The sequence below is a fragment of the Bos mutus genome, chromosome 15 (genome assembly GCF_027580195.1).
Source record: "Bos mutus isolate GX-2022 chromosome 15, NWIPB_WYAK_1.1, whole genome shotgun sequence".
NCBI lineage: Eukaryota > Metazoa > Chordata > Mammalia > Artiodactyla > Bovidae > Bos > Bos mutus.
Window position 1 is genome coordinate 32,366,477 of NC_091631.1, and position 19,501 is coordinate 32,385,977.

A 19,501-nucleotide genomic window follows, 5' to 3' on the forward strand; every position below is an offset into this window, starting at 1 on the left:
AACCTGCCTGCCAATGCTGGAGATGCAAGAGATGCAGGTTTGATCCTGGGTGGGAAAGATCCCCTGGAGAAGGAAATGGCAAACCATTCCAGTGTTCTTGCATGGAAAGCTCCATGGATAGATGAGCCTAGTGGGCTACATACAGTCCATGGGGTCAGAAAATTTTATATGTCAAATCTGACACCTAGAAAAATTACTAGATTTGGCAAGAAATAGGAACATGAGTTCAGAAACAAGGAGAAAAAGAAATAATTGAAACAAATACACAGTTGTTTTTTATTGTAATTATTAGTCAAGAATTTTCAAGTAATGGTGTTTAATATGCTCAAGGAAACAGTGAAAACAAATAATAAATAAATGAAAAAATTGAGAATTTCACCAAAATATACCAAAATTAAAATTAAATAGAGAGACAAAGAGATAGGAAGAATTCTATTAAATGGATAAAATAAAAACTATAAGGAACAAAATTAAAAATAATAAATCAGGAACATTAAAAATTTGATCATAAACATAAATATAGGGTATTAGTGAATTAGATATAAAAAAAAGTTAGTTGAAAATAACAAAACTAAGTCTATAGGTCAAGATATATTACCAGAGTAAATTGCCACACCTTCTCCATGATTAAAAGGTCAATCAACCAATAAATTATATTTATTTTAATATTTACTTAATAAATGGACTGTCTACCCACCAGGCTAAAATAAAAATTCAGTAGTTCTTTCAGGAGAAATAAACTGGACAGTAATCCCAGTTAGACAGCAAAATTTTAATTTATTAAACGCTAAAAATAAACGTTTGTAAAATTATAAATTAATGAAATAATATAAAATTAAAAACCAAGATCATTGACATAAATATATAGATATAAAAGAGTTACCATTTAAATAATAACAAATTGAAATCTGGCACCCCACTAGTAAATATGCCTGGCAAATTTGATTGGAGCCTGGTGGTGATGAGTCCAAAATGAAACCTATCTATGAAACAACTCATTGAGGATCACTTTCATAAAAAACAAAATAAACTTTGCATTGGAAAAAAAAAAAGAAGAAGAAGAAGAAAAAGACTGTTCTTGCCAATAGAATAAGAACAGGGGGCCTGGTGGGCTCAGTGGTAAAGAATCTGTCTGCCAATGTTGGGGGACATGAACTGGATCCCTGATTGATGAAAATCCCAGCATAAATAATACAACAGGCAAGTCCATATCAACAAAAGTGACAACAGAATGGTCATGAAAAAGTTTAAATTTATATTTTTAAAATACATTTTAGTGGAATATTATTAATGCAAACAATCTGAAAAGTCAATATAAGACAGCATGATGAAGACAACTGATTAAAAAAGAACGATGATAACAAAGATGAAAGTCCTAACAGCAGAGTCCTTAGAGTTGCATAGACAAAAATAAATAAATTTAAAATTAATAAAAGATAACAATTATATTTCTGTCCAGGTTTCTTAGACCTCCATCCTTACTAGGTCAAAATTGTTTGTTGACTCAAATAATTGAATGAACTTTAGAACAATGTGGTCCACAGTAAGTTTAAAAGTTGCCTTTATGTTCAGAACATTCATAGAAACCCCAAATACCAAGGATTTTTTCAAATTGGCTCCACCTTATAAAGGGATTCTAGACACAAGAACAATAAAAAATATAATGATAAGATTGTATGCTATAGTCCTAAATTTGTCAGAAAAAAACATTTCATGGCATGAGATTCACCAATTTGGTAGCATAATATATATTTAGTAAATATAACTTCATGAAAAGGATATATTTATAGATATTTATATCTATAGTAGACCAGAAGGAGACATTCAAGGGGTGAATTTTGATGAGACAAAGTAATCATTAAAGATTTTTTAATAGCTGGAGAAAGAATGTAAAGGGACTTATATACCAAACATAGGAGTTGGGTCCTGTAATTCTAAGTATAAGAAAAATTTCAGTTATATTCATTTTTGATCTGCAGAGGAAATCTGCATTTTTTATTAAATATGGCTGCCTGGAGCCATTTGATTGAGATCCACTCAATGACAAGATCATGCAGAATGAAACCAGACAGGCAAGGCAGATCAGGACTTAGGGACTTCCTGGAAAATCTTAATAAAAAAAAAAATAAACTCTGTCTGTCTACTAAAAAAAAATTAAGAAGAAGAAGAAAAAGACTTTAGAAACCAATTAACAGGAATTCCAGGGCTACCTTTGTCTGAAAAGTGGATAAAGGGCTCTAGTTAATAAGTCTCCTGGGCACAAACTGGATTTCAATTGAAACTTTTCCTCCCATTCTAGCTTGGCAACTAAGTTTGTCCATACCTTGCAACTACAGAGACTGATTGTTCACAACCCCAAACATGAAAAGCCACAGCTACTAAAGCCCTGGCACCTAAAGGGCATGTGTTCTTTGAGAACAAGAAAATTATTAGATAATACTAATGAAGAAGCCTGTGCACCAATGTTTGAGGGTAACCCTTAACCATAACCATTGAGTGCCTGGGAGTCACATTAGTTAAGACAGTTAGAATGTAGAAAAAAATAAATAAATTTAAAAATTAATAATAAAAGAACAATTAATAATTTCTTTCCAGGTTTCTAACCACTCCATCCTTGCTAGGTCAAAATTGTTTGTTTAGACTTTCTGAGATAATTGAATTGAAAAAATAAAACAAAACACTTTAAAGGAAAAATAAGTTTTCTGTTTAAAAGTTGCTTTTATGTTCAGAACATTAACATAGAATACCTCCCAAATAATAAAAGATTTTTTAAATTGCTCTTTATATAAAGAAATTAAGTATCCTGGTTTTGAACAATTAAAAAGATGTAAGGATAACATTGCATGACTATACATCTTTCACTTTTGTCAATGTGTAAAAACATTTCATTGAAAATAAAGATACAGACCAATTTCCACCATAAAATTGGTCTTAGTAAATTCTTTCTTTCTTTCTCTTTTTCTCTATATTTATTTCAGATATTTATGTTTATAGTAGACTCTGAGTTCACTTCAAGGGGTGGATTTTGATGAGACAAAGTAATCATTAAAGATTTTTTAATAGCTGGAGAAAGAATGCCTGAGGGACTTATACAACAAACATCCCATGTCTGGATCCTGTGATTTTCTGTGTAAACCATAAGAAAAATTCAGTTTTGTTCTCCTTTACTTTCTGCAGAGGGTCTCCTGAATTTCCCTGGATCCTGCTTTCACTCAAACATGGCCTTGGTAATAAGGAGAGTCATGAGTTCTGATTCTTCCTACAGACTATTATTTAGTCTGTAAACACCATATCATCCTTTATATTTCACATTTTATTAATGTATTCATCAAGTAAGATGATACTCAAACCACTAACTGGATTTGCAGATCACATATACTCAAGATGACACATTAAATCCATAGGATCAACTAGTTCTATCAAATGTCAAGCCTGACTTTGAAACAGAACATTTTTTTTACTACCTTATCTTGAATGTTCTTGGTCTTCACCCCATAGACAAAAGTGTTGAGGAAATGTGGAACCAGCAGCTAAAGAATGGACAAAGTGATACATGTGTAAGATGAGATATATGTGGTAAACCTATGAGTACAAAAGGAGAAAAAAGCAGTTCTTCCAGTTCTGGAACTGGAGCTGGAAGAAGATACATATGTGGGGAATACATGTATTAAATGCCTTAAGGCATGCCTCTTTCTGGGGCAGGTGTAAGACAGTGATAAATATTTGTGTATAAGAGAGGATGATCAAAATAAGGTCAAAGTCACCAACAACAATAGCTTCAAGGAGACCATAGAACTTATCAACATCTCCAGTGGCAATCCCTGCAAGGGCCATATATTCACAGTAAGCATGGGACATTAACTGAGTTCTGTAAAAGGTAAGATGGCACTTTAGGGGCAATATGCATGGGATGAAGAGAAAGGCTGCCCGCAATATCACTCCAACTCCAATGTCAGTGACTAGCTGTTGAGTGAATATGGTAGCATGCCTCAGAGAATAACAGATTGCTACATAGTGGCCCAGAGCCATGGCCAACAGGACTCCCAATTCAATACCCTGACATGTGTGGATGAGCCACATCAGAAAGAGGTAAGCATCAAATTAGACCACTGACAAGTGAAACCAAAAAATTCTAAGCATCTTGGGGACAATGCTGGTGCTAAGTGCAGTGTCCATGGCTCCCAACGTGAGCAGGAAGGTATGCCTAGGCTTATGGAGACTGGGTTCAGATTTGATGATGATCAAAAGTAGAGAATTTTCCATCAAAGCAATGATGTACATTGCACAGAATGGAATCCCAATCCAAAACTGTACAGTTTCTAGGCCAAGAATCCCAATAAATATCAGCACAGAGGGCATAAACACAGTGCCATTTGTAATAAACATGGAAGCTCAGGTGCCTCTTAGCAAGGGGATGATATTGGCCAAACTGTGATCCTTTCTACTCTTCTATACATATGTTATTCTCAGCTTTTCCCTCAAGTACTGAATGACAGAAATAGGAGAATCAACTTCATCAGTTTATCTTTTTTTTTTTTTTTTTTTTTTTTTTTTTTGCAATAGCTGTTTAAATAGCAATATTGAGACCTATGGAAAGTTTAACAAGTATTCAGTTTAGCACAATTATCTTTCCCACATTCAGTGACATCCACAGCATAAATACTGAGTGTTTGGACTTCATGACTTTGATGGGGTCAATGGTATCAGGATGCTCTGTGGCATTCTCCTTCCTCCCCCAATCCATCTTCTCTTACTTCTTCTAAACTGTTCATTGACTGAAGAAAACAAAAAAGAAGAATAAAAACACACAGTGGAACAATACTTTAGACACAGAGGCACCAAAATCCTTGAGCTGCACTTTTCTCTCTTTCTGAATTTCTGTAAACTCTTGCTGTCCTTCTACTTTAGGCTGGTACATAAAGAACATACTGGTACTGTTTTGATCAAAACTGAATGAAGTCCCCTTTCTAAGACTTCTAAGACTCCACTCACAAAATGATCTCTCTTGACTTTGAAATTCCTGTTCAGAAAAGAATTTTCAGAATTTTCAAACATGAAATTGCTGTGTAGGACTCAGACATCCAGGTAGATGATGGCAGCTGCCTAAAATTTTGATTCAGAAAACAAGACTAACATACAAATCCCTCAGTTAGATAAGGACCTACAGCTCATCACTCTGTCTCTTTCCCACACATTAAAGTATAAAGACAGTTTGAAAATTTTTATTTAAGAAAATTAAGAGGGTTAGAGGGTTCATGGTGGAGATGAAGAGACCCTGGACTTTTCACCAGGAGAGCAATGAGAAGATGCTGGTTAGAGCAAAGTTTGAGTGAATGACATTGGAAGCCTTAGATCTCCATGTGGAGGCAGAGATCACAGAGACAGAACTTAGACATCAAGGCTACTTACTGCCAAAGGGAAGTAAAAATGTCTAATTTTTTTAATCTTCTGAAATATGATAAACATGAAGGAGTGGACCTCTTTGAGAATTGTCTAATGGTACCTGGAAAATAACTGACAAACACACAGGCCCATTCAGGAGGAAATGTCTTGCACTTCAGGAAGCAGAGAAGAAATCAAAATCTCACTGTACTACAAAGCCATTTGCTGGGAGCTCTTGACACTTTCCAGTAAATGAGCACCAGCAATAAACTATAAAGTTCAGCTGTAGGGATTCAGTTCAATTAAGTTGCCCAGTCATGTCCGACTCTTTGTAACTGCATGAATCGCAGCACACCAGGCCTCCCTGTCCATAACCAACTCCTGGAGTTCACCCAAACTCATGTGCATTGAGTCAGTGATGCCATCCAGCCATCTCATTCTGTGTTGTCCCCTTCTTCTCCTGACCCCAATCTCTCCCAGTATCAGGGTATTTTCCAATAAGTCAACTCTTCGCATGAAGTGACCAAAGTACTGGAGTTCCAGCCTAGCATCAGTCCTTCCAATGAACACGGTATAGGGATTACATGAGTATATATGAATGAATATATATATATATTTTTTTTTAATTAGAGAAGAAAGTTTGCAGAAGTGATTTGTTGTCTATGTCTAAATTAAGCTGATCTAAAAGGACAGATATGGTATGGACCTAACAGAAGCAGAAGATATTAAGAAGAGGTGGCAAGAATACACAGAAGAACTGTACAAAAAGATATTCACAACCAAGATAATCACGATGGTGTGATCACTCACCTAGAGCCAGATATCCTGGAATGTGAAGTCAAGTGGGCCTTAGAAAGCATCACTATGAACAAAGCTAGTGGAGGTGATGGAATTCGAGTTGAGCTATTTCAAATCCTGAAAGATGATGCTGTGAAAGTGCTGCACTCAATATGCCAGCAAATTTGGAAAACTAAGCAGTGGCTACAGGACTGGAAAAGGTCAGTTTTCATCCAATCCCAAAGAACATCAATGACAAAAATGCACAAACTACCACACAGTTGCACTCATCTCACATGCTAGTAAAGTAATGCTCAAAATTCTCCAAGCCAGGCTTCAGCAATACATGAACAGTGAACTTCCAGATGTTCAAGCTGGTTTTAGAAAAGGCAGAGGAACCAGAGATCAAATTGCCAACATCCACTGGATCATTGAAAAAGCAAGAGAATTCCAGAAAAAACATCAACTTCTACTTTATTGACTATGTCAAAGCCTTTGACTGTATGGATCACAATAAACTGTGGAATATTCTTCAACAGATGGGAATACCAGACCACTTGACCTTTCTCTTGAGAAACCTATTTGCAGGTCAGGAAGCAACAGTTAGAACTGGACATGGAACAACAGACTGGTTACAAATAGGAAAAGGAATATGTCAAGGCTGCATATTGTCACCCAGCTTATTTAACTTATAGGCAGAGTACACCATGAGAAACGCTGGGCTGGAAGAAGCACAAGCTGGAATCAAGATTTCTGCGAGAAATACCAATAACCTCAGATATGCAGATGACACCACCCTTATGGCAGAAAGTGAACAGGAACTAAAAAGCCTCTTGATGAAAGTGAAAGAGGAGAATGAAAAAGTTGGCTTAAAGTTCAACATTCAGAAAACGAAGATCATGGCAACTGGCCCCATCACTTCATGGCAAATAGATGGGGAAACAGTGGAAACAGTGTCAGACTTTATTTTTTTGGGCTCCAAAATCACTGCAGATGGTGATTGCACCCATGAAATTAAAAGACGCTTACTCCTTGGAAGGAAAGTTATGATCAACCTAGATAGCCTATTCAAAAGCAGAGACATTAACTCGCCAGCAAAGGTCCGTCTAGGTGTCAAGGCTATGGTTTTTCCAGTAGTCATGTATGGATGTGAGAGTTGGACTATGAAGAAAGCTGAGTGCTGAAAAATTGATGCTTTTGAACCGTGGTGTTGGAGAAGACTCTTGAGAGTCCCTGGACTGCAAGGAGATCCAGCCAGTCCATTCTGAAGGATATCAGCCCTGGGTGTTCTTTAGAAGGAATGATGCTAAAGGTGAAACTCTAGTACTTTGGCCACCTCATGTGAAGCGTTGACTCACTGGAAAAGACTCTGATGCTGAGAGGGATTGGGGTCAGAAGGAAAAGGGGACAACAGAGGATGAGATGGCTGGATGGCATCACCGACTCGATGGACGTGAGTTTGAGTGAACTCCGGGAGTTGGTGATGGACAGGGAGGCCTGGCGTGCTGTGATTCATGCGGTTCTAAGGAGTTGGACACGACTGCGCGACTGAACTGAACTGAACTGAAACATTTTTAAAATGTCATCGTCCTAAGCATTCCTAGACATTTCTCGCAAAATCAAATCATCACCTCCAAATAATATTCTTAGTGCTTTACTGGCCTCAGACAATCCATATTCTATTCATAAAATTTAAATTTGGAATGTCTTGTATAATAGATTACCATATCACCTTTGTCAAACATAATTATTCAGTATAACTTCCTGACAGCTGACTAAATGTGTGTTGATGCCTGTCCAGGACTCTCTGTGTAATTACTGTATTCCTCTCACAAGAATACCCCTTATATTGAGCTAATCTGTTCCCTGTAAAAACTGTCCTTCTTTTTAAGTTACATATCTTACGATGTAAGAGCACAAAGATTCAAGGCACTTAAGATTCTGTCTCCTTCAGCTAAAATATATATATGTCTATTCAGCCTCTTTAATAGCATGGTGCTCACTAGTCTTTACCTCTCATTCTTCCAAAGCAGACTCTCAAATTTATTATTACTGTTCTAAAATTGTAGTTCCTAGGACCTCAAAATCAACTCTATCAAAATAATATCCATACTATTTACTTTTATGACTTCATCCACTGTCTGTACTTGGGTTTGTACTTCAAGATATATAATCTCATCTCTACTTAACCTAGTACACATTCTTAACTATTCACTTACTCAGTAACCACAAGTAGTATGGGAAAGGGCCAGCAAAGAAAGTCATTTTTTTCGCTGGTCCTAGTTATGGAAGATTTGTGTTTTGTAATATCATTTTCCCTGCTGACCAAAGTTCATTAGCCTCTTGTAAATCCAGAGAGTATTATGATTATTATTTTAATCCTTGGGTCAAAGAAGGAGGTTCAGGGCCAGAAGGGCAGCCAGCATTTCTTGGAACTCCCTTCTTACTCAATACCCAGGGGACCCTGATGTATCTAGTCCAGCAAGAGGTGACAATATTCTCCTCATCCAAAAGTGCAATTGCGTTTCTCACAGCACCAGACATGAGATTCCTCTCATTCTACATTTGTAACAGCAAAAGGTAATATCAGAGGGGAAATGTTCATTGAGCAAATTTGCCTGCTTTGTCCCATGTTTTTTAAGACAATTAAATTGGAAACAAAACAAATAACTGTCTTTTATTATTTATTCTACTTATTTGCTCTTGATCATCCACGGCCATTCCAAAGATTTCCAGATGCATGTCAATGATACAAGCAGGAGTGTGTTTGAATAAAGTAGGGAGGCAGGGCTTTGTTGTGTACTAAGTTTCATAAAAAGTAAGACTTGCTAAGACAAAGGGAAATAAAATCAGTGGGGAACTGAAGATATACTTCCTATCTACAGAGACTGATGTTGAAGGAAACTGTTTTTCTGAGAGATGGAGATCATAGGCTTTTTCTAGAGTCAGTCTCTTGATCACAGGAACTTCTGTAGTCTTAAACATTTTTAATACATAGTTTAATATAAGATACATATATATTTTGACTTTAATTTTCTCATCATGCAAAATTAATGCAAAAAAGGAAAATATTAATAATCTTGAAACTGAAAGTAAAATATTATTAACCTATTGGCACCCTGCCCTTTAACAGTTTTCTTTGGTTATTTTACTCATAGTTACATTAGATGCATCATTAATTTATAATTATTTAACAATTTATGGAAAATGTGCAAAATATTTTATCTGAATGAGATAAAATTTTGTGAGAGAACCCTTTATTAATATAACACATGAGCATTGGAAACTCTGTTCTTTTAAGTTCAAAAAATTCTACACAGATGATATTTATGCATAGAATATATTCTTGGGTGTATGTTTACAACCATTGCCTTATCCCAAGCTATATCACAATTTTCAAAACAGAAGATTTCAATAAATATTTTTTAAAGAAGTTAAAGTACATTAAGAGGGATTTTAACTCTGAATATAAAGCACTTATATCCTATGTGAAACTATTAATAACTTTATTTTGGACTGCACCGTGCAACCTGATCATAGTTTCCCAACCAGGGATCGAACTTGCATCCCCTGTATTACAAGGCAAATTCTTAATTGCTGGACTGCCAGGGAAGTCCCAAAACTTTCTTGACAAATGCAAATTCCTCTGCCCAAAGCACAGTGAGGAAAACAACTGAAAAGCTGGAGTGTGAAGTAGGAAAAGTTTTATTGCAAGAAAAAAGCAAGGAGTATGAGCACCTTCACGCCTAAAAGACCTAAATTCCCCATGGAGTTTTAGGGAAGAGTTTTCAAAGGCAAATTTGGCTGGAAGGCTATAGGATGTGTGACTTTCTTCTGATTGGTTGGGCGGTCAAGTAACTAGATAGAGGCCAGGGAACTTCAGCTATCAGCCCTCTGGTTCTGATCAGTCTGGGATCCATGTGCCTGTGGCCAGTAAGAAATTACCATCCTCCAGCTGGATGGGGTCTTTAGTTCTTGTATCAGGTTGTTATACACACACACTGAAGAGGAACTACAGCTCTTCCTTATAACTGCACTATTTTTCCTCGACTAGTTGTTCAGTCACTAAGTTGTGTCTGACTCTTTGCAACCCCACAGATGGCAGCATGCTAGGCTTCCCTGTCCTTCACTATATCATGGAGTCTGCTCAAACTCATGTCCTTTAAGCCAGTGATGTCACCCAACCATCTCATCCTCTGTCACCCCCTTCTCCTCCTACCCTCAACCTTTCCCAACACCAGAGTCTTTTCCAGTGGGTTGACACTTTGCATCAGGTGGCCAAAGTATTGGAGCTTCGGCATCAGTCCTTCCAGTGACTATTCAAGGTTGATTTCCTTTAGGATTGACTGGTTTGATCTTTTTGCTGTCCAAGGGATTCTCAAAAGTCTTTGCCAGCACCACAGTTTGAAATCATCAATTCCTTGGTGCTCAGCCTTCTTTATGTTCCAACTCTAACATCACATCTGTACATGACTACTGGAAAAGCAATAGCTTTGACTATATGGACCTTGGTTAGCAAAGTGTTGTCTCTACTTTTTAATACATTGTCTATGTTTGTTATAGCTTTTCTTTCAAGGAGATTTTGCGACTGCAGTCACCATCTGCAGTGATTTTGGAGCCCAAGAAAATAAAATCTGTCACTTTTTCTACATCTATTTGCAATGAAGTGGTGGGATTGGATCCCATAAGCTTAGTTTTGTTTTGTTTTGTTTTTTTAATGTTGAGTTCTAAGCCAGCTTTTTCACTCTCCTCTTTTACCCTCATCAAAAGGTTCCTTAGTTCCTCTTTGCTTTCTGCTATTAAAGTGGTATCATTTGCATATCTGAGGTTGTTGATATTTCTCCCTGCAATCTTGATTCCAGCTTGTGATTCATCCAGCCTGGTATTTCACATAATGTACTGTGCATAGAAGTCAAATAAGCAGGGTGACAATACACAGACTTGATGTACTCCTTTCTCAATTTGGAACCAGTTTATTGTTGCATGTCCGATTCTAACTGTTTCTTATTCAAATGTATATAGGTTTCTCAGGAGGCAGGTAGGTGGCTTGGTATTCCCATCTCTTAAAGAATTTTTCACAGTTGGTTGTGATCCACACAGTCAAATGCTCTAGTGTAGTCAATGAAGAAGAAGAAGATATTTTTTCTGGAATTCCTTTTCTTTTTCTATGATCCAATGGATGTTGGCAATTTGATCTTTGGTTCCTCTGCCTTTTCTAAATCCAACTTGTATGTCTGGAAGTTCTCAGCTCATGTAATATTAAAGCCTAGATTGAAGGATTTTGAGCATCACCTTGCTAGCATTTGAAATAAGTGCAATTGGACTATAGTTTGAACATTCTTTGGCATTGCCCTTTTTTGGGATTGAAATGAAAACTGATTTTTTCCAGTCTTGTGGCCACTGATGAGCTTTACAACTTTCCTGACATATTGAGTGCAACAGTTTAACTGCATCATCTTTTAGGCTTTGAGATAGCTCAGCTGGAATTCCATCACCTCCACTAGCTTTGTTCACAGTAATGCTTCCTAAGGACCACTTGACTTCACACTCCAGTATGTCTGGCTCTAGGTGAGTGACCACATCATGGTGGTTTTCTGGGTCATTAAGATCTTTTTTGTATAGTTCTTTTGTGCATTCTTGCACTTCTCCTAATCTCCTCTGCTTCTGTTTCATCCTTGACATTTCTATCCCTTATTGTACCAATTTTTGCTTGAAATATTCCCTTGGTATCTCCAGTTTTCTTGGAGAGATCTCTAGTCTTTCCCTTTCTGTTGTTTTCCTAGACTGATTTTCATTTATTTCTGCATTCTCCTGCTTCCCTAGTTAGTATCTGCTTGAATCTGCTTGGAACTCAGGGAAATTCTATGATGCTTTATATCAAGCAAAAATAAATAGGGGATTGGGAAGGATTTGTACCAGAGGGTCCTATTCAGTTTGAACATGTTTGCCAAGTACTACATCAGGAATATGTTCACATATCTTTTTTCAAAGGTATTATATAATGAAAATGTAATAAAGGAAATTAAGAATAATAACTAAAAACCTATATCCAACAGTAGTTGTCTACAGAGAGAAGTATCTGTATAATTGAATCACATTTCTACACAACCTACACAGCATTTCCTCCCCTATTTTCAGATGTCATAGATACTGTTTACCTGGCTCAGACAGTGAAGAATATGCCTGCAATGTGGGAGACCTGGGTTTGAGTCCTGTGTCTGGAAGATACCCTGGAGGAGGAAATGGCAACATACTCCAGTATTCTTTCCTGGAGAATTCCATGGACAGAGGAGCCTGGTGGGCTATAGTCCAAGGAATTGCAGAGTCAGATATGACTGAGTGACTAACACTTTCACTTTTCACCTGGTGATTATTATTTCTAATATATTTTTCTCATATTTTGGGTTTATGTGTATTTTAGTCAGTTTTCTATCTCTAGCTTCTTCAATTGTGATAATAATTGTAACTTTACACTATGCTCTCTTCTGTATTACAATACCATCTCATGTGAGGAGCAAAAATTTGAAGAGTTATTAAATAAAGCCATTTTAAATGAATTTATCTTTTTAATTGTTGTGAATGTTTGAACATATCCTGGATTAAAAAAAAAAAATGACTATCTATGTTTTTGCTTCCCTGATAGTTCATATGGTAAAGAATCTGCCTGTAATGCAGAAAATGCAGGTTCAATCCCTGGGTTGGGAAGATCCCCTGGAGAAGGAAATGGCAACCTACTCCAGTATTCTTGCCTGGAGGATTCCATGGACAGAGGACCCTGATGGGCTACAGTCCATGGGGTCACAAAGAGTCGGACACGATGGAGTGACAAATACATTCACATTCACGTATTTTGCAAATATTGCCTCCCAGTCTCTGGTTTTATTTTACTCTTTCTATAGCATGCTAGGGCTTCCTGGTGGCTCAGAGGGTAAAGCATCTGCCAGCAATGCAGGAGACCTGGGCTTGATCCCTGGTTTGGGAAGATCCCCTGGAGAAGGGCATGTCAACCCACTCCAGTACTCTTGCCTGGAAAATCCCATGGACAGAGAAGCGTGGTAGGCTACAATCCATAATGTTGCAAAGAGTTGGACATGACTGAGTGACTTCACTTTCACTTTTCATAGCATGTTAACCAATATTTTTGATTTTCATGAAGTCTGATATTGATCAGTTGATACTTTTGTTTTATGTTTTTTGGTCCTTTCTAAGAAATCTTTGCCTAAATGATCACAAAAATGCTGTTTTCTCCTAGCAATTGTATAATTTTAGATCTTACATTTAGGTTTATAATCAATTTCAAGTTATTATTATTTGTTAAGAAGAAAACTAATTTTTTAAAATGACTACCCTGTTGTTTAAACATTATTTGTATAAAAGACTATTTTCCATTGAATTATCTCAGCATTGTTTTTGAGACTCAATTGATTTTTTAATATAGGGATTAATAATGACTTCATAATGTATGGATTTTGGCACTTTAGCAGATTTTGGAGATAAAAGTCACTCAATGACTAGCTTTTTTAAAATAAGAAATGGACAGAAAATAGGTCTTAAGTCTTACTCTGCTGAGGGCCTAGTTTGCAAGATTGATGGATGCTTCATAATGAATACATACCCACAATTTTGGTAAAAAGTTAAAATTTATGGCACTCTATATTAAAGAATATTGAATTACTTTTAAAAAGTAAACAAGAAAAAACAGAAAACAAAGAAAGAAAGAAAGTGAAAGCCAACAAACAAAAGGATTGACAGGCATGAATGTATTTCCAAATGTTAAAATAAAGAAAAACACTTGTTATCCTTCTGGGAATAAAATTAACTGGGGACAGTTTTTCAAAGAATATTCAGCATGAACTGAAATCTGGATAAGATATGCTAGCCTTCTCTAATGGGAACAGAGTGAAGAAAATGAAAAAAAAAATTGTGTGCAATATTGTTCTAGTAGATGACATATTGGAGATAACAGAATTCTTTTGAGTAGATAAAATAACTGTTGTATTTGTATAGCTTGAACATCAGGACCCAGGAAAGAACTTTTAGAGTCACCAAAATTTAAACACAATTATTAGAAGAGAATAGATGGGACACAAAATGGTAAATTAGGAAATAAAAAATAGGCTGAAGAGAAGTATAGTTGTCAGTAAAATCTCTGAATCAGTTCCATTCAACATGAGTCAGTATAATGTTTTCATTCTCCTTCACAGAAGAATTTCTGGAAAGAGAATTTAGATCTTTCACTTTTCATCACTATCTCTCATTCACCCTGAAATCCACTGTCAGTACTTTCCTCCAGCCCACAGAAAAGATTTGTCCTAAATTTGCCAACATATCCAAATTACATCAAGTATATCTAAAATTTAGTTACATATAAGAAAGTCTAAAAACTGGGTAAAATAAAGTCAAAAACTGGGTAAAATACATCAAAGAGAAAGGTATCATATGCATAAGACTTTCTAAGAATGTATTACTTGCACACATGATAAAAGTTATACTAATTCATCTCTCTGCATTTCCAAAAATTTGAAGAAATACTTTTTTCATTAACAGAATATGAAATGATTCCTTCATATATCTGACACACATAACAACTTCTTTTGAAGGAAGAGATGAGCAACAGAAGGGAAGTTATAAATGGAGGGGTGGAAAAAATAAAGTCATGTGTGCAACCAGTTACTCAGAACTCCAACTGGTAGGATTTAGAAATGTCCACCACAATTGGTCACTCTGAGAAATTCACCAAAAAAAATTTACTGAATGTACAAAAATAGTCTCAATAAAATACAAATCAAAGGAGTGAGACTGCAGGAAATAAGTGCATAATAAAAGAACATTATGGATACAGATTTTTCTTCCCAAATTGTCTGATTGAAAGGGAGTATTCCAGGTTATTTACTTAAGTAGAATTCATTAGCAAAGAAACATGTCTATAATAGTAGTAGACTTTATGTTTGCTTTTTCCTTTGAGAAATGAGGAAGGCAGAAAAAGAACTCTGCTTATTAAATGAACACTGGTATATATAAATATCTCTTATTAGAATTTTATGCAAAAGAAAAAAAAGAGCAAGGAGATATCTGTAAGTTGTAGTAATAATTTCAGGGATATTAAGTATGGATGAACCCAAGAGGACATAACTAAAATTTGGTGGGTCCCTTGTGGTTTAACTGGTGGCTAATAAAGCCCCTCATTTTATGTTTATAAATCCTCTTTCTCCACACATTTATTAGAGAATGTTAAACTAATGTTTAGCAGCTTTCTTCTTCAATTCAAGCTGAATAAATTGATGCTATGCCTCCAAGTAATACAGATATTGCCTTTGGTTTTATTAGAGAATGAATACAAAAACATGATCTCAGACAAACTTACAAAAGATGGAATATGTCTATTACAGAGACAAGAGAAAAAACATGAAAGGCTGTCCCAGAGATATCTACTCATCGCAGATGGCTCCACCACCAAATGGATTCGTGTTCCTGACATTGACTGTGTGCTGTTACAGGGAGTCCAGATAGAATGAAGAGGGACTGAGAACACATAATACACAGGAATAAGCAGAGTCTGTGTTTATAAATGTTGAGAGATGTCAATATGAAGAACTGACAATACTTTTCAGATATCTGGTAAAAGCAGAATGGGCACTCAACAATTAACAAGTAAGTCTCACTGTTCCCAAGTTTACCTCTGTAATGTTTCATTGTCAGCTTTTTCAACAGTAGTCACTTCATCCATTCAACTCTGCACTCAATCATGTACTTCCCACCTGCCAATCCACTATCTGTAATTATCAGATCATGCTCAAATATTGCTCCTACTTCTTCAGAAAGTTAAATACTGTGGATTTCCATTATCATTCTGAATATGTTTTAGAAAGAACAACGACTATTGTTAGAGTTAGGTATGCATGGATTGATATACGATTAGTTATTGAGGAGCAAACCTATGGATATCCATTGTTTATTTTAATGACTAGTGCTGCTGCATGCTGCCTGCTGCTTAACTGATACAGTGTGTCCGACAGCATTAAAATGACCTCAGCCCAGTCTTCCCGTTTGTGGTTCTCCAGGCAAGAACACTGCTGGGTTGCCATTTAATGACTAGTCTATCATCTGTTGACATTCAAGCTATAGCATTAAACGGAGAAGGCAATGGCACCGAGCCAGTACTCTTGCATGGAAAAACCCATTGACGGAGAACCTTGAAGGCTGCAGTCCATGGGGTCCCTAAAAACACCTGACCTTCATTTTCACAAACTTTCAAACATTAGAGAATGTTCAGTTTGATAAGTTTTTGATTAAAAATATGGGACGGGGGAGCCTGGTGGGCTGCCAGTCTATGATTTTGATCAGGTTCAGTTCAGCAGCAGCACAGCATTAAAATGACCTCTTGAGTCTTCCATTTGATCAGGAACCACAGCTTATCAAATCTGTTGACATTCAGTGTAGGGTTAACTGATCATGAGTTTTAAAAAAAACTCATTGGAGAGTCTATGAAGGAATGAAAAAAATTAACATTTTTTCAAACTTGTTTCTAATGTTCAGTTTGATAATTTCTTGATTTAAAATATGCAGTGCTTAACAGGAAATGATTTTGATCAGTTTAAGTTCAGTTTAGTCGCTCAGTCGTGTCTGACTCTTTGATCAGGTTAGCAAATTTAATATAATGGGTAAGGTCCAAAGTTTTCAAAAAAATCATTTGTCAGTGAATTGAGTAATGATTACATTTTTTCACGTGTTGTAAATTTCTCTTCTTAAACATTTCTGAAATCCTGAGGTGAGCTTTCTGTTTCCTGTGTGTAGTTCTATATTTGACATCTTTTAAGAAGCATGGGAGAAGGCAATGGCACCCCACTCCAGTACTGTTGCCCTGAAAATCCCATGGATGGAGAAGCCTGGTAGGCTGCAGTCCATGGGGTCGCACAGAGTCGGACATGACTGAAGTGACTTAGCAGCAGCAACAGCAAGGAGCATATCCTTCCATCCCTTCATTTTCTATTGAATTGTTATGCCTGAGCTCAGAAAAAATGGCTCAAGTGTTTCAGACTATCTATTTTAAATGAAAAATCAGTGAGCTTAAATTAGTTAAATCTCATGCTAATGACAACTCTGAAAGGTTTAAACTCAAAAGAGAAGACTATTAAATTTACATTTCCCCATGTTCTTATATCCTTAGACCATTAAGAATGAGACCTCTTACCTCTCTATTCAGTTGCTACTGTATTTCTTATCTCCTAAAGGTCCACTGTACTTATTTTGTATGTGTATTCAGTAATGTATTTTATTCATTTTAAATACAAAATCTTAGTTATTTCAGCTGTTGGAAAAATAGGCAAATCTAATGCAGTTTTACTAGAAATGTAAAAAGGTGGCAAGAAACTTTGGATTTGAGTGATCTTTTCTAAAACTGTCCCTTCACATTCCTCTGAAAGATATCTAGTCTTCAATAGATATATAATATAGATCACTACATAAACAAATATATTTTTATTTCAGGTGACAAGCTTATCTAGGTCTAGTCTCTTTTTTGGATAGCATTCTGCACTAATAATGGTCAAGTCTGAGTTTTGCCAGTCCAAACTGACTGTTTTAGACTGAGAAACGACTGAGAATAACAGAATACTAAAGCAGAAATTGGAATGTGGAATATGGAGCGAATTATCAACCTCTGCCTAAAATGTAGCTGCCAGCAAAATAAACAAGCATACTGTTTTTGTCCACAGGTCTGAAGTGAAATAACAGATGAGTCAGTAGTTGATTCTCTTACTCGGAAATTTGACTGGTTCTATCTAATGCAGTGGCAAATCACATTTTTAGGGCTTGTCTGTCTTTAGATGTCTGTCTTTAAAAAATGATGTATCATTATGGATCTTTCTTTTACCTCTATATTTGAATGAGGCAGATGACATGGTTTTAGTGTTCTAGGAAAAATCATGCATTCAATATTGTGACTTTGGATGAAAATAGGAATTAAAAGAGGAAGCAGCACTGACTTAGATATTCTTTTGTTTGCATCTGGAGACCCTAGGACACTATGTCCATTTCCAACATCACAGTCTTCATGCCCTCTGTGTTGACACTGATAGGGATCCCAGGCCTAGAGTCTGTGCAATGTTGGATTGGGATTCCATTCTGTATTATGTATCTCATTGCTATGATCGGAAATTCTTTGCTTCTGATCATCATCAAATCAGAGCCCAGCCTCCATGAGCCCATGTACATTTTCCTAGGCATGCTAGGGGTAACTGATATTGCACTTCTTACCAGTGTTGTGCCCAAGATGCTTGGAATCTTCTGGTTTCACATACCAGAGATATATTTCGACTCCTGCTTGCTTCAAATGTGGCTCATTCACACATTTCAGGGCATAGAGTCAGGCATCTTGCTGGCCATGGCCCTGGACCGCTATGTAGCCATCTGTTATCCACTCAGACATGCTGCCATCTTCACTCCCCACCTCATTTCTCAAATAGCAAGTGTGGTAACACTCAGAGCTGCCCTTCTTGTAGCCCCTTGCCTAGTACTGATAAAATTCCGATTGCAATTTTACCACAAAACAGTCATCTCCCACTCCTACTGTGAGCATATGGCCATTGTGAAACTGGCTGCAGGAAATATCCGGGTCAACAAAATCTATGGTTTATTTGTGGCTTTCAACATTGCAGTGTTTGATCTCTCTTTCATTACATTGTCCTATATACAGATATTTATCACAGTTTTTCGTTTGCCCCAGAAGGAAGCTAGGTTGAAAGCATTCAACACTTGTATCGCTCACATCTGTGTCTTCCTCCAGTTCTACTTCCTTGCCTTCTTCTCCTTCTTTGCACATAGGTTTGGTTCTCACATCCCCACTTTTATCCATATTCTCATTTCTAGCATTTACTTGCTGGTCCCTCCATTTCTCAATCCACTTATCTATGGTGCAAAGATGAAGCAGATCCGTATCCAAATGGTAAAAATCTTCCATTCGTAAAATTTACCATAAATAATACTTTGTTGTTTTACTTTTTGTGAATGGTAATGGTTTCACAATATAATAAAACAACATGTTATTTGAGATTCTTGAGTTTTCTGTTTGTTATATTTGTTGTTGTTTTTAATCTGCCAGCATGTTAGATGGTTTTAGGATCCTATTAGCACATGTCAATTCTCTGTTAATAAGATTATGGACTCTACCTCGGTAATGAAAGTAAGAATCAAAAAGAGGGGAATTGTGAAAGCAAAATCTTTCCCTTTACTTGCAGATATGGTGATATAATGAACAATTCAGAAAGGGGCTTCTAGGTGCAAGTAATGTATTCTCTTCTTCAACTGGGTTGTTACGTATTTATGCCTACTTTATGAAAAATTA

At 36.4% G+C, this 19,501-nt stretch overlaps 1 protein-coding gene and 1 pseudogene across 1 annotated transcript; one reads left to right on the forward strand and one right to left on the reverse strand.

The window, feature by feature from the left end:
• Positions 1 to 3,419: 3,419 nt before the first annotated feature.
• Positions 3,420 to 4,386, reverse strand: LOC102273931 (olfactory receptor 52A1-like; annotated as a pseudogene).
• A 13,798-nt stretch (positions 4,387 to 18,184) lies between these two features.
• On the forward strand, positions 18,185 to 19,123 carry LOC102274642 (olfactory receptor 52A1). Its single transcript, XM_005910001.2, has one exon. It carries the CDS (start codon positions 18,185 to 18,187, stop codon positions 19,121 to 19,123), a length of 939 nt encoding a protein of 312 aa, XP_005910063.2.
• Positions 19,124 to 19,501: the final 378 nt, after the last annotated feature.

Excerpts from the sequence above, each read along its gene's own strand:
- LOC102274642 (XM_005910001.2), top strand. The coding sequence starts at position 18,185 with ATGTCCATTTCCAACATCACAGTCTTCATGCCCTCTGTGTTGACACTG.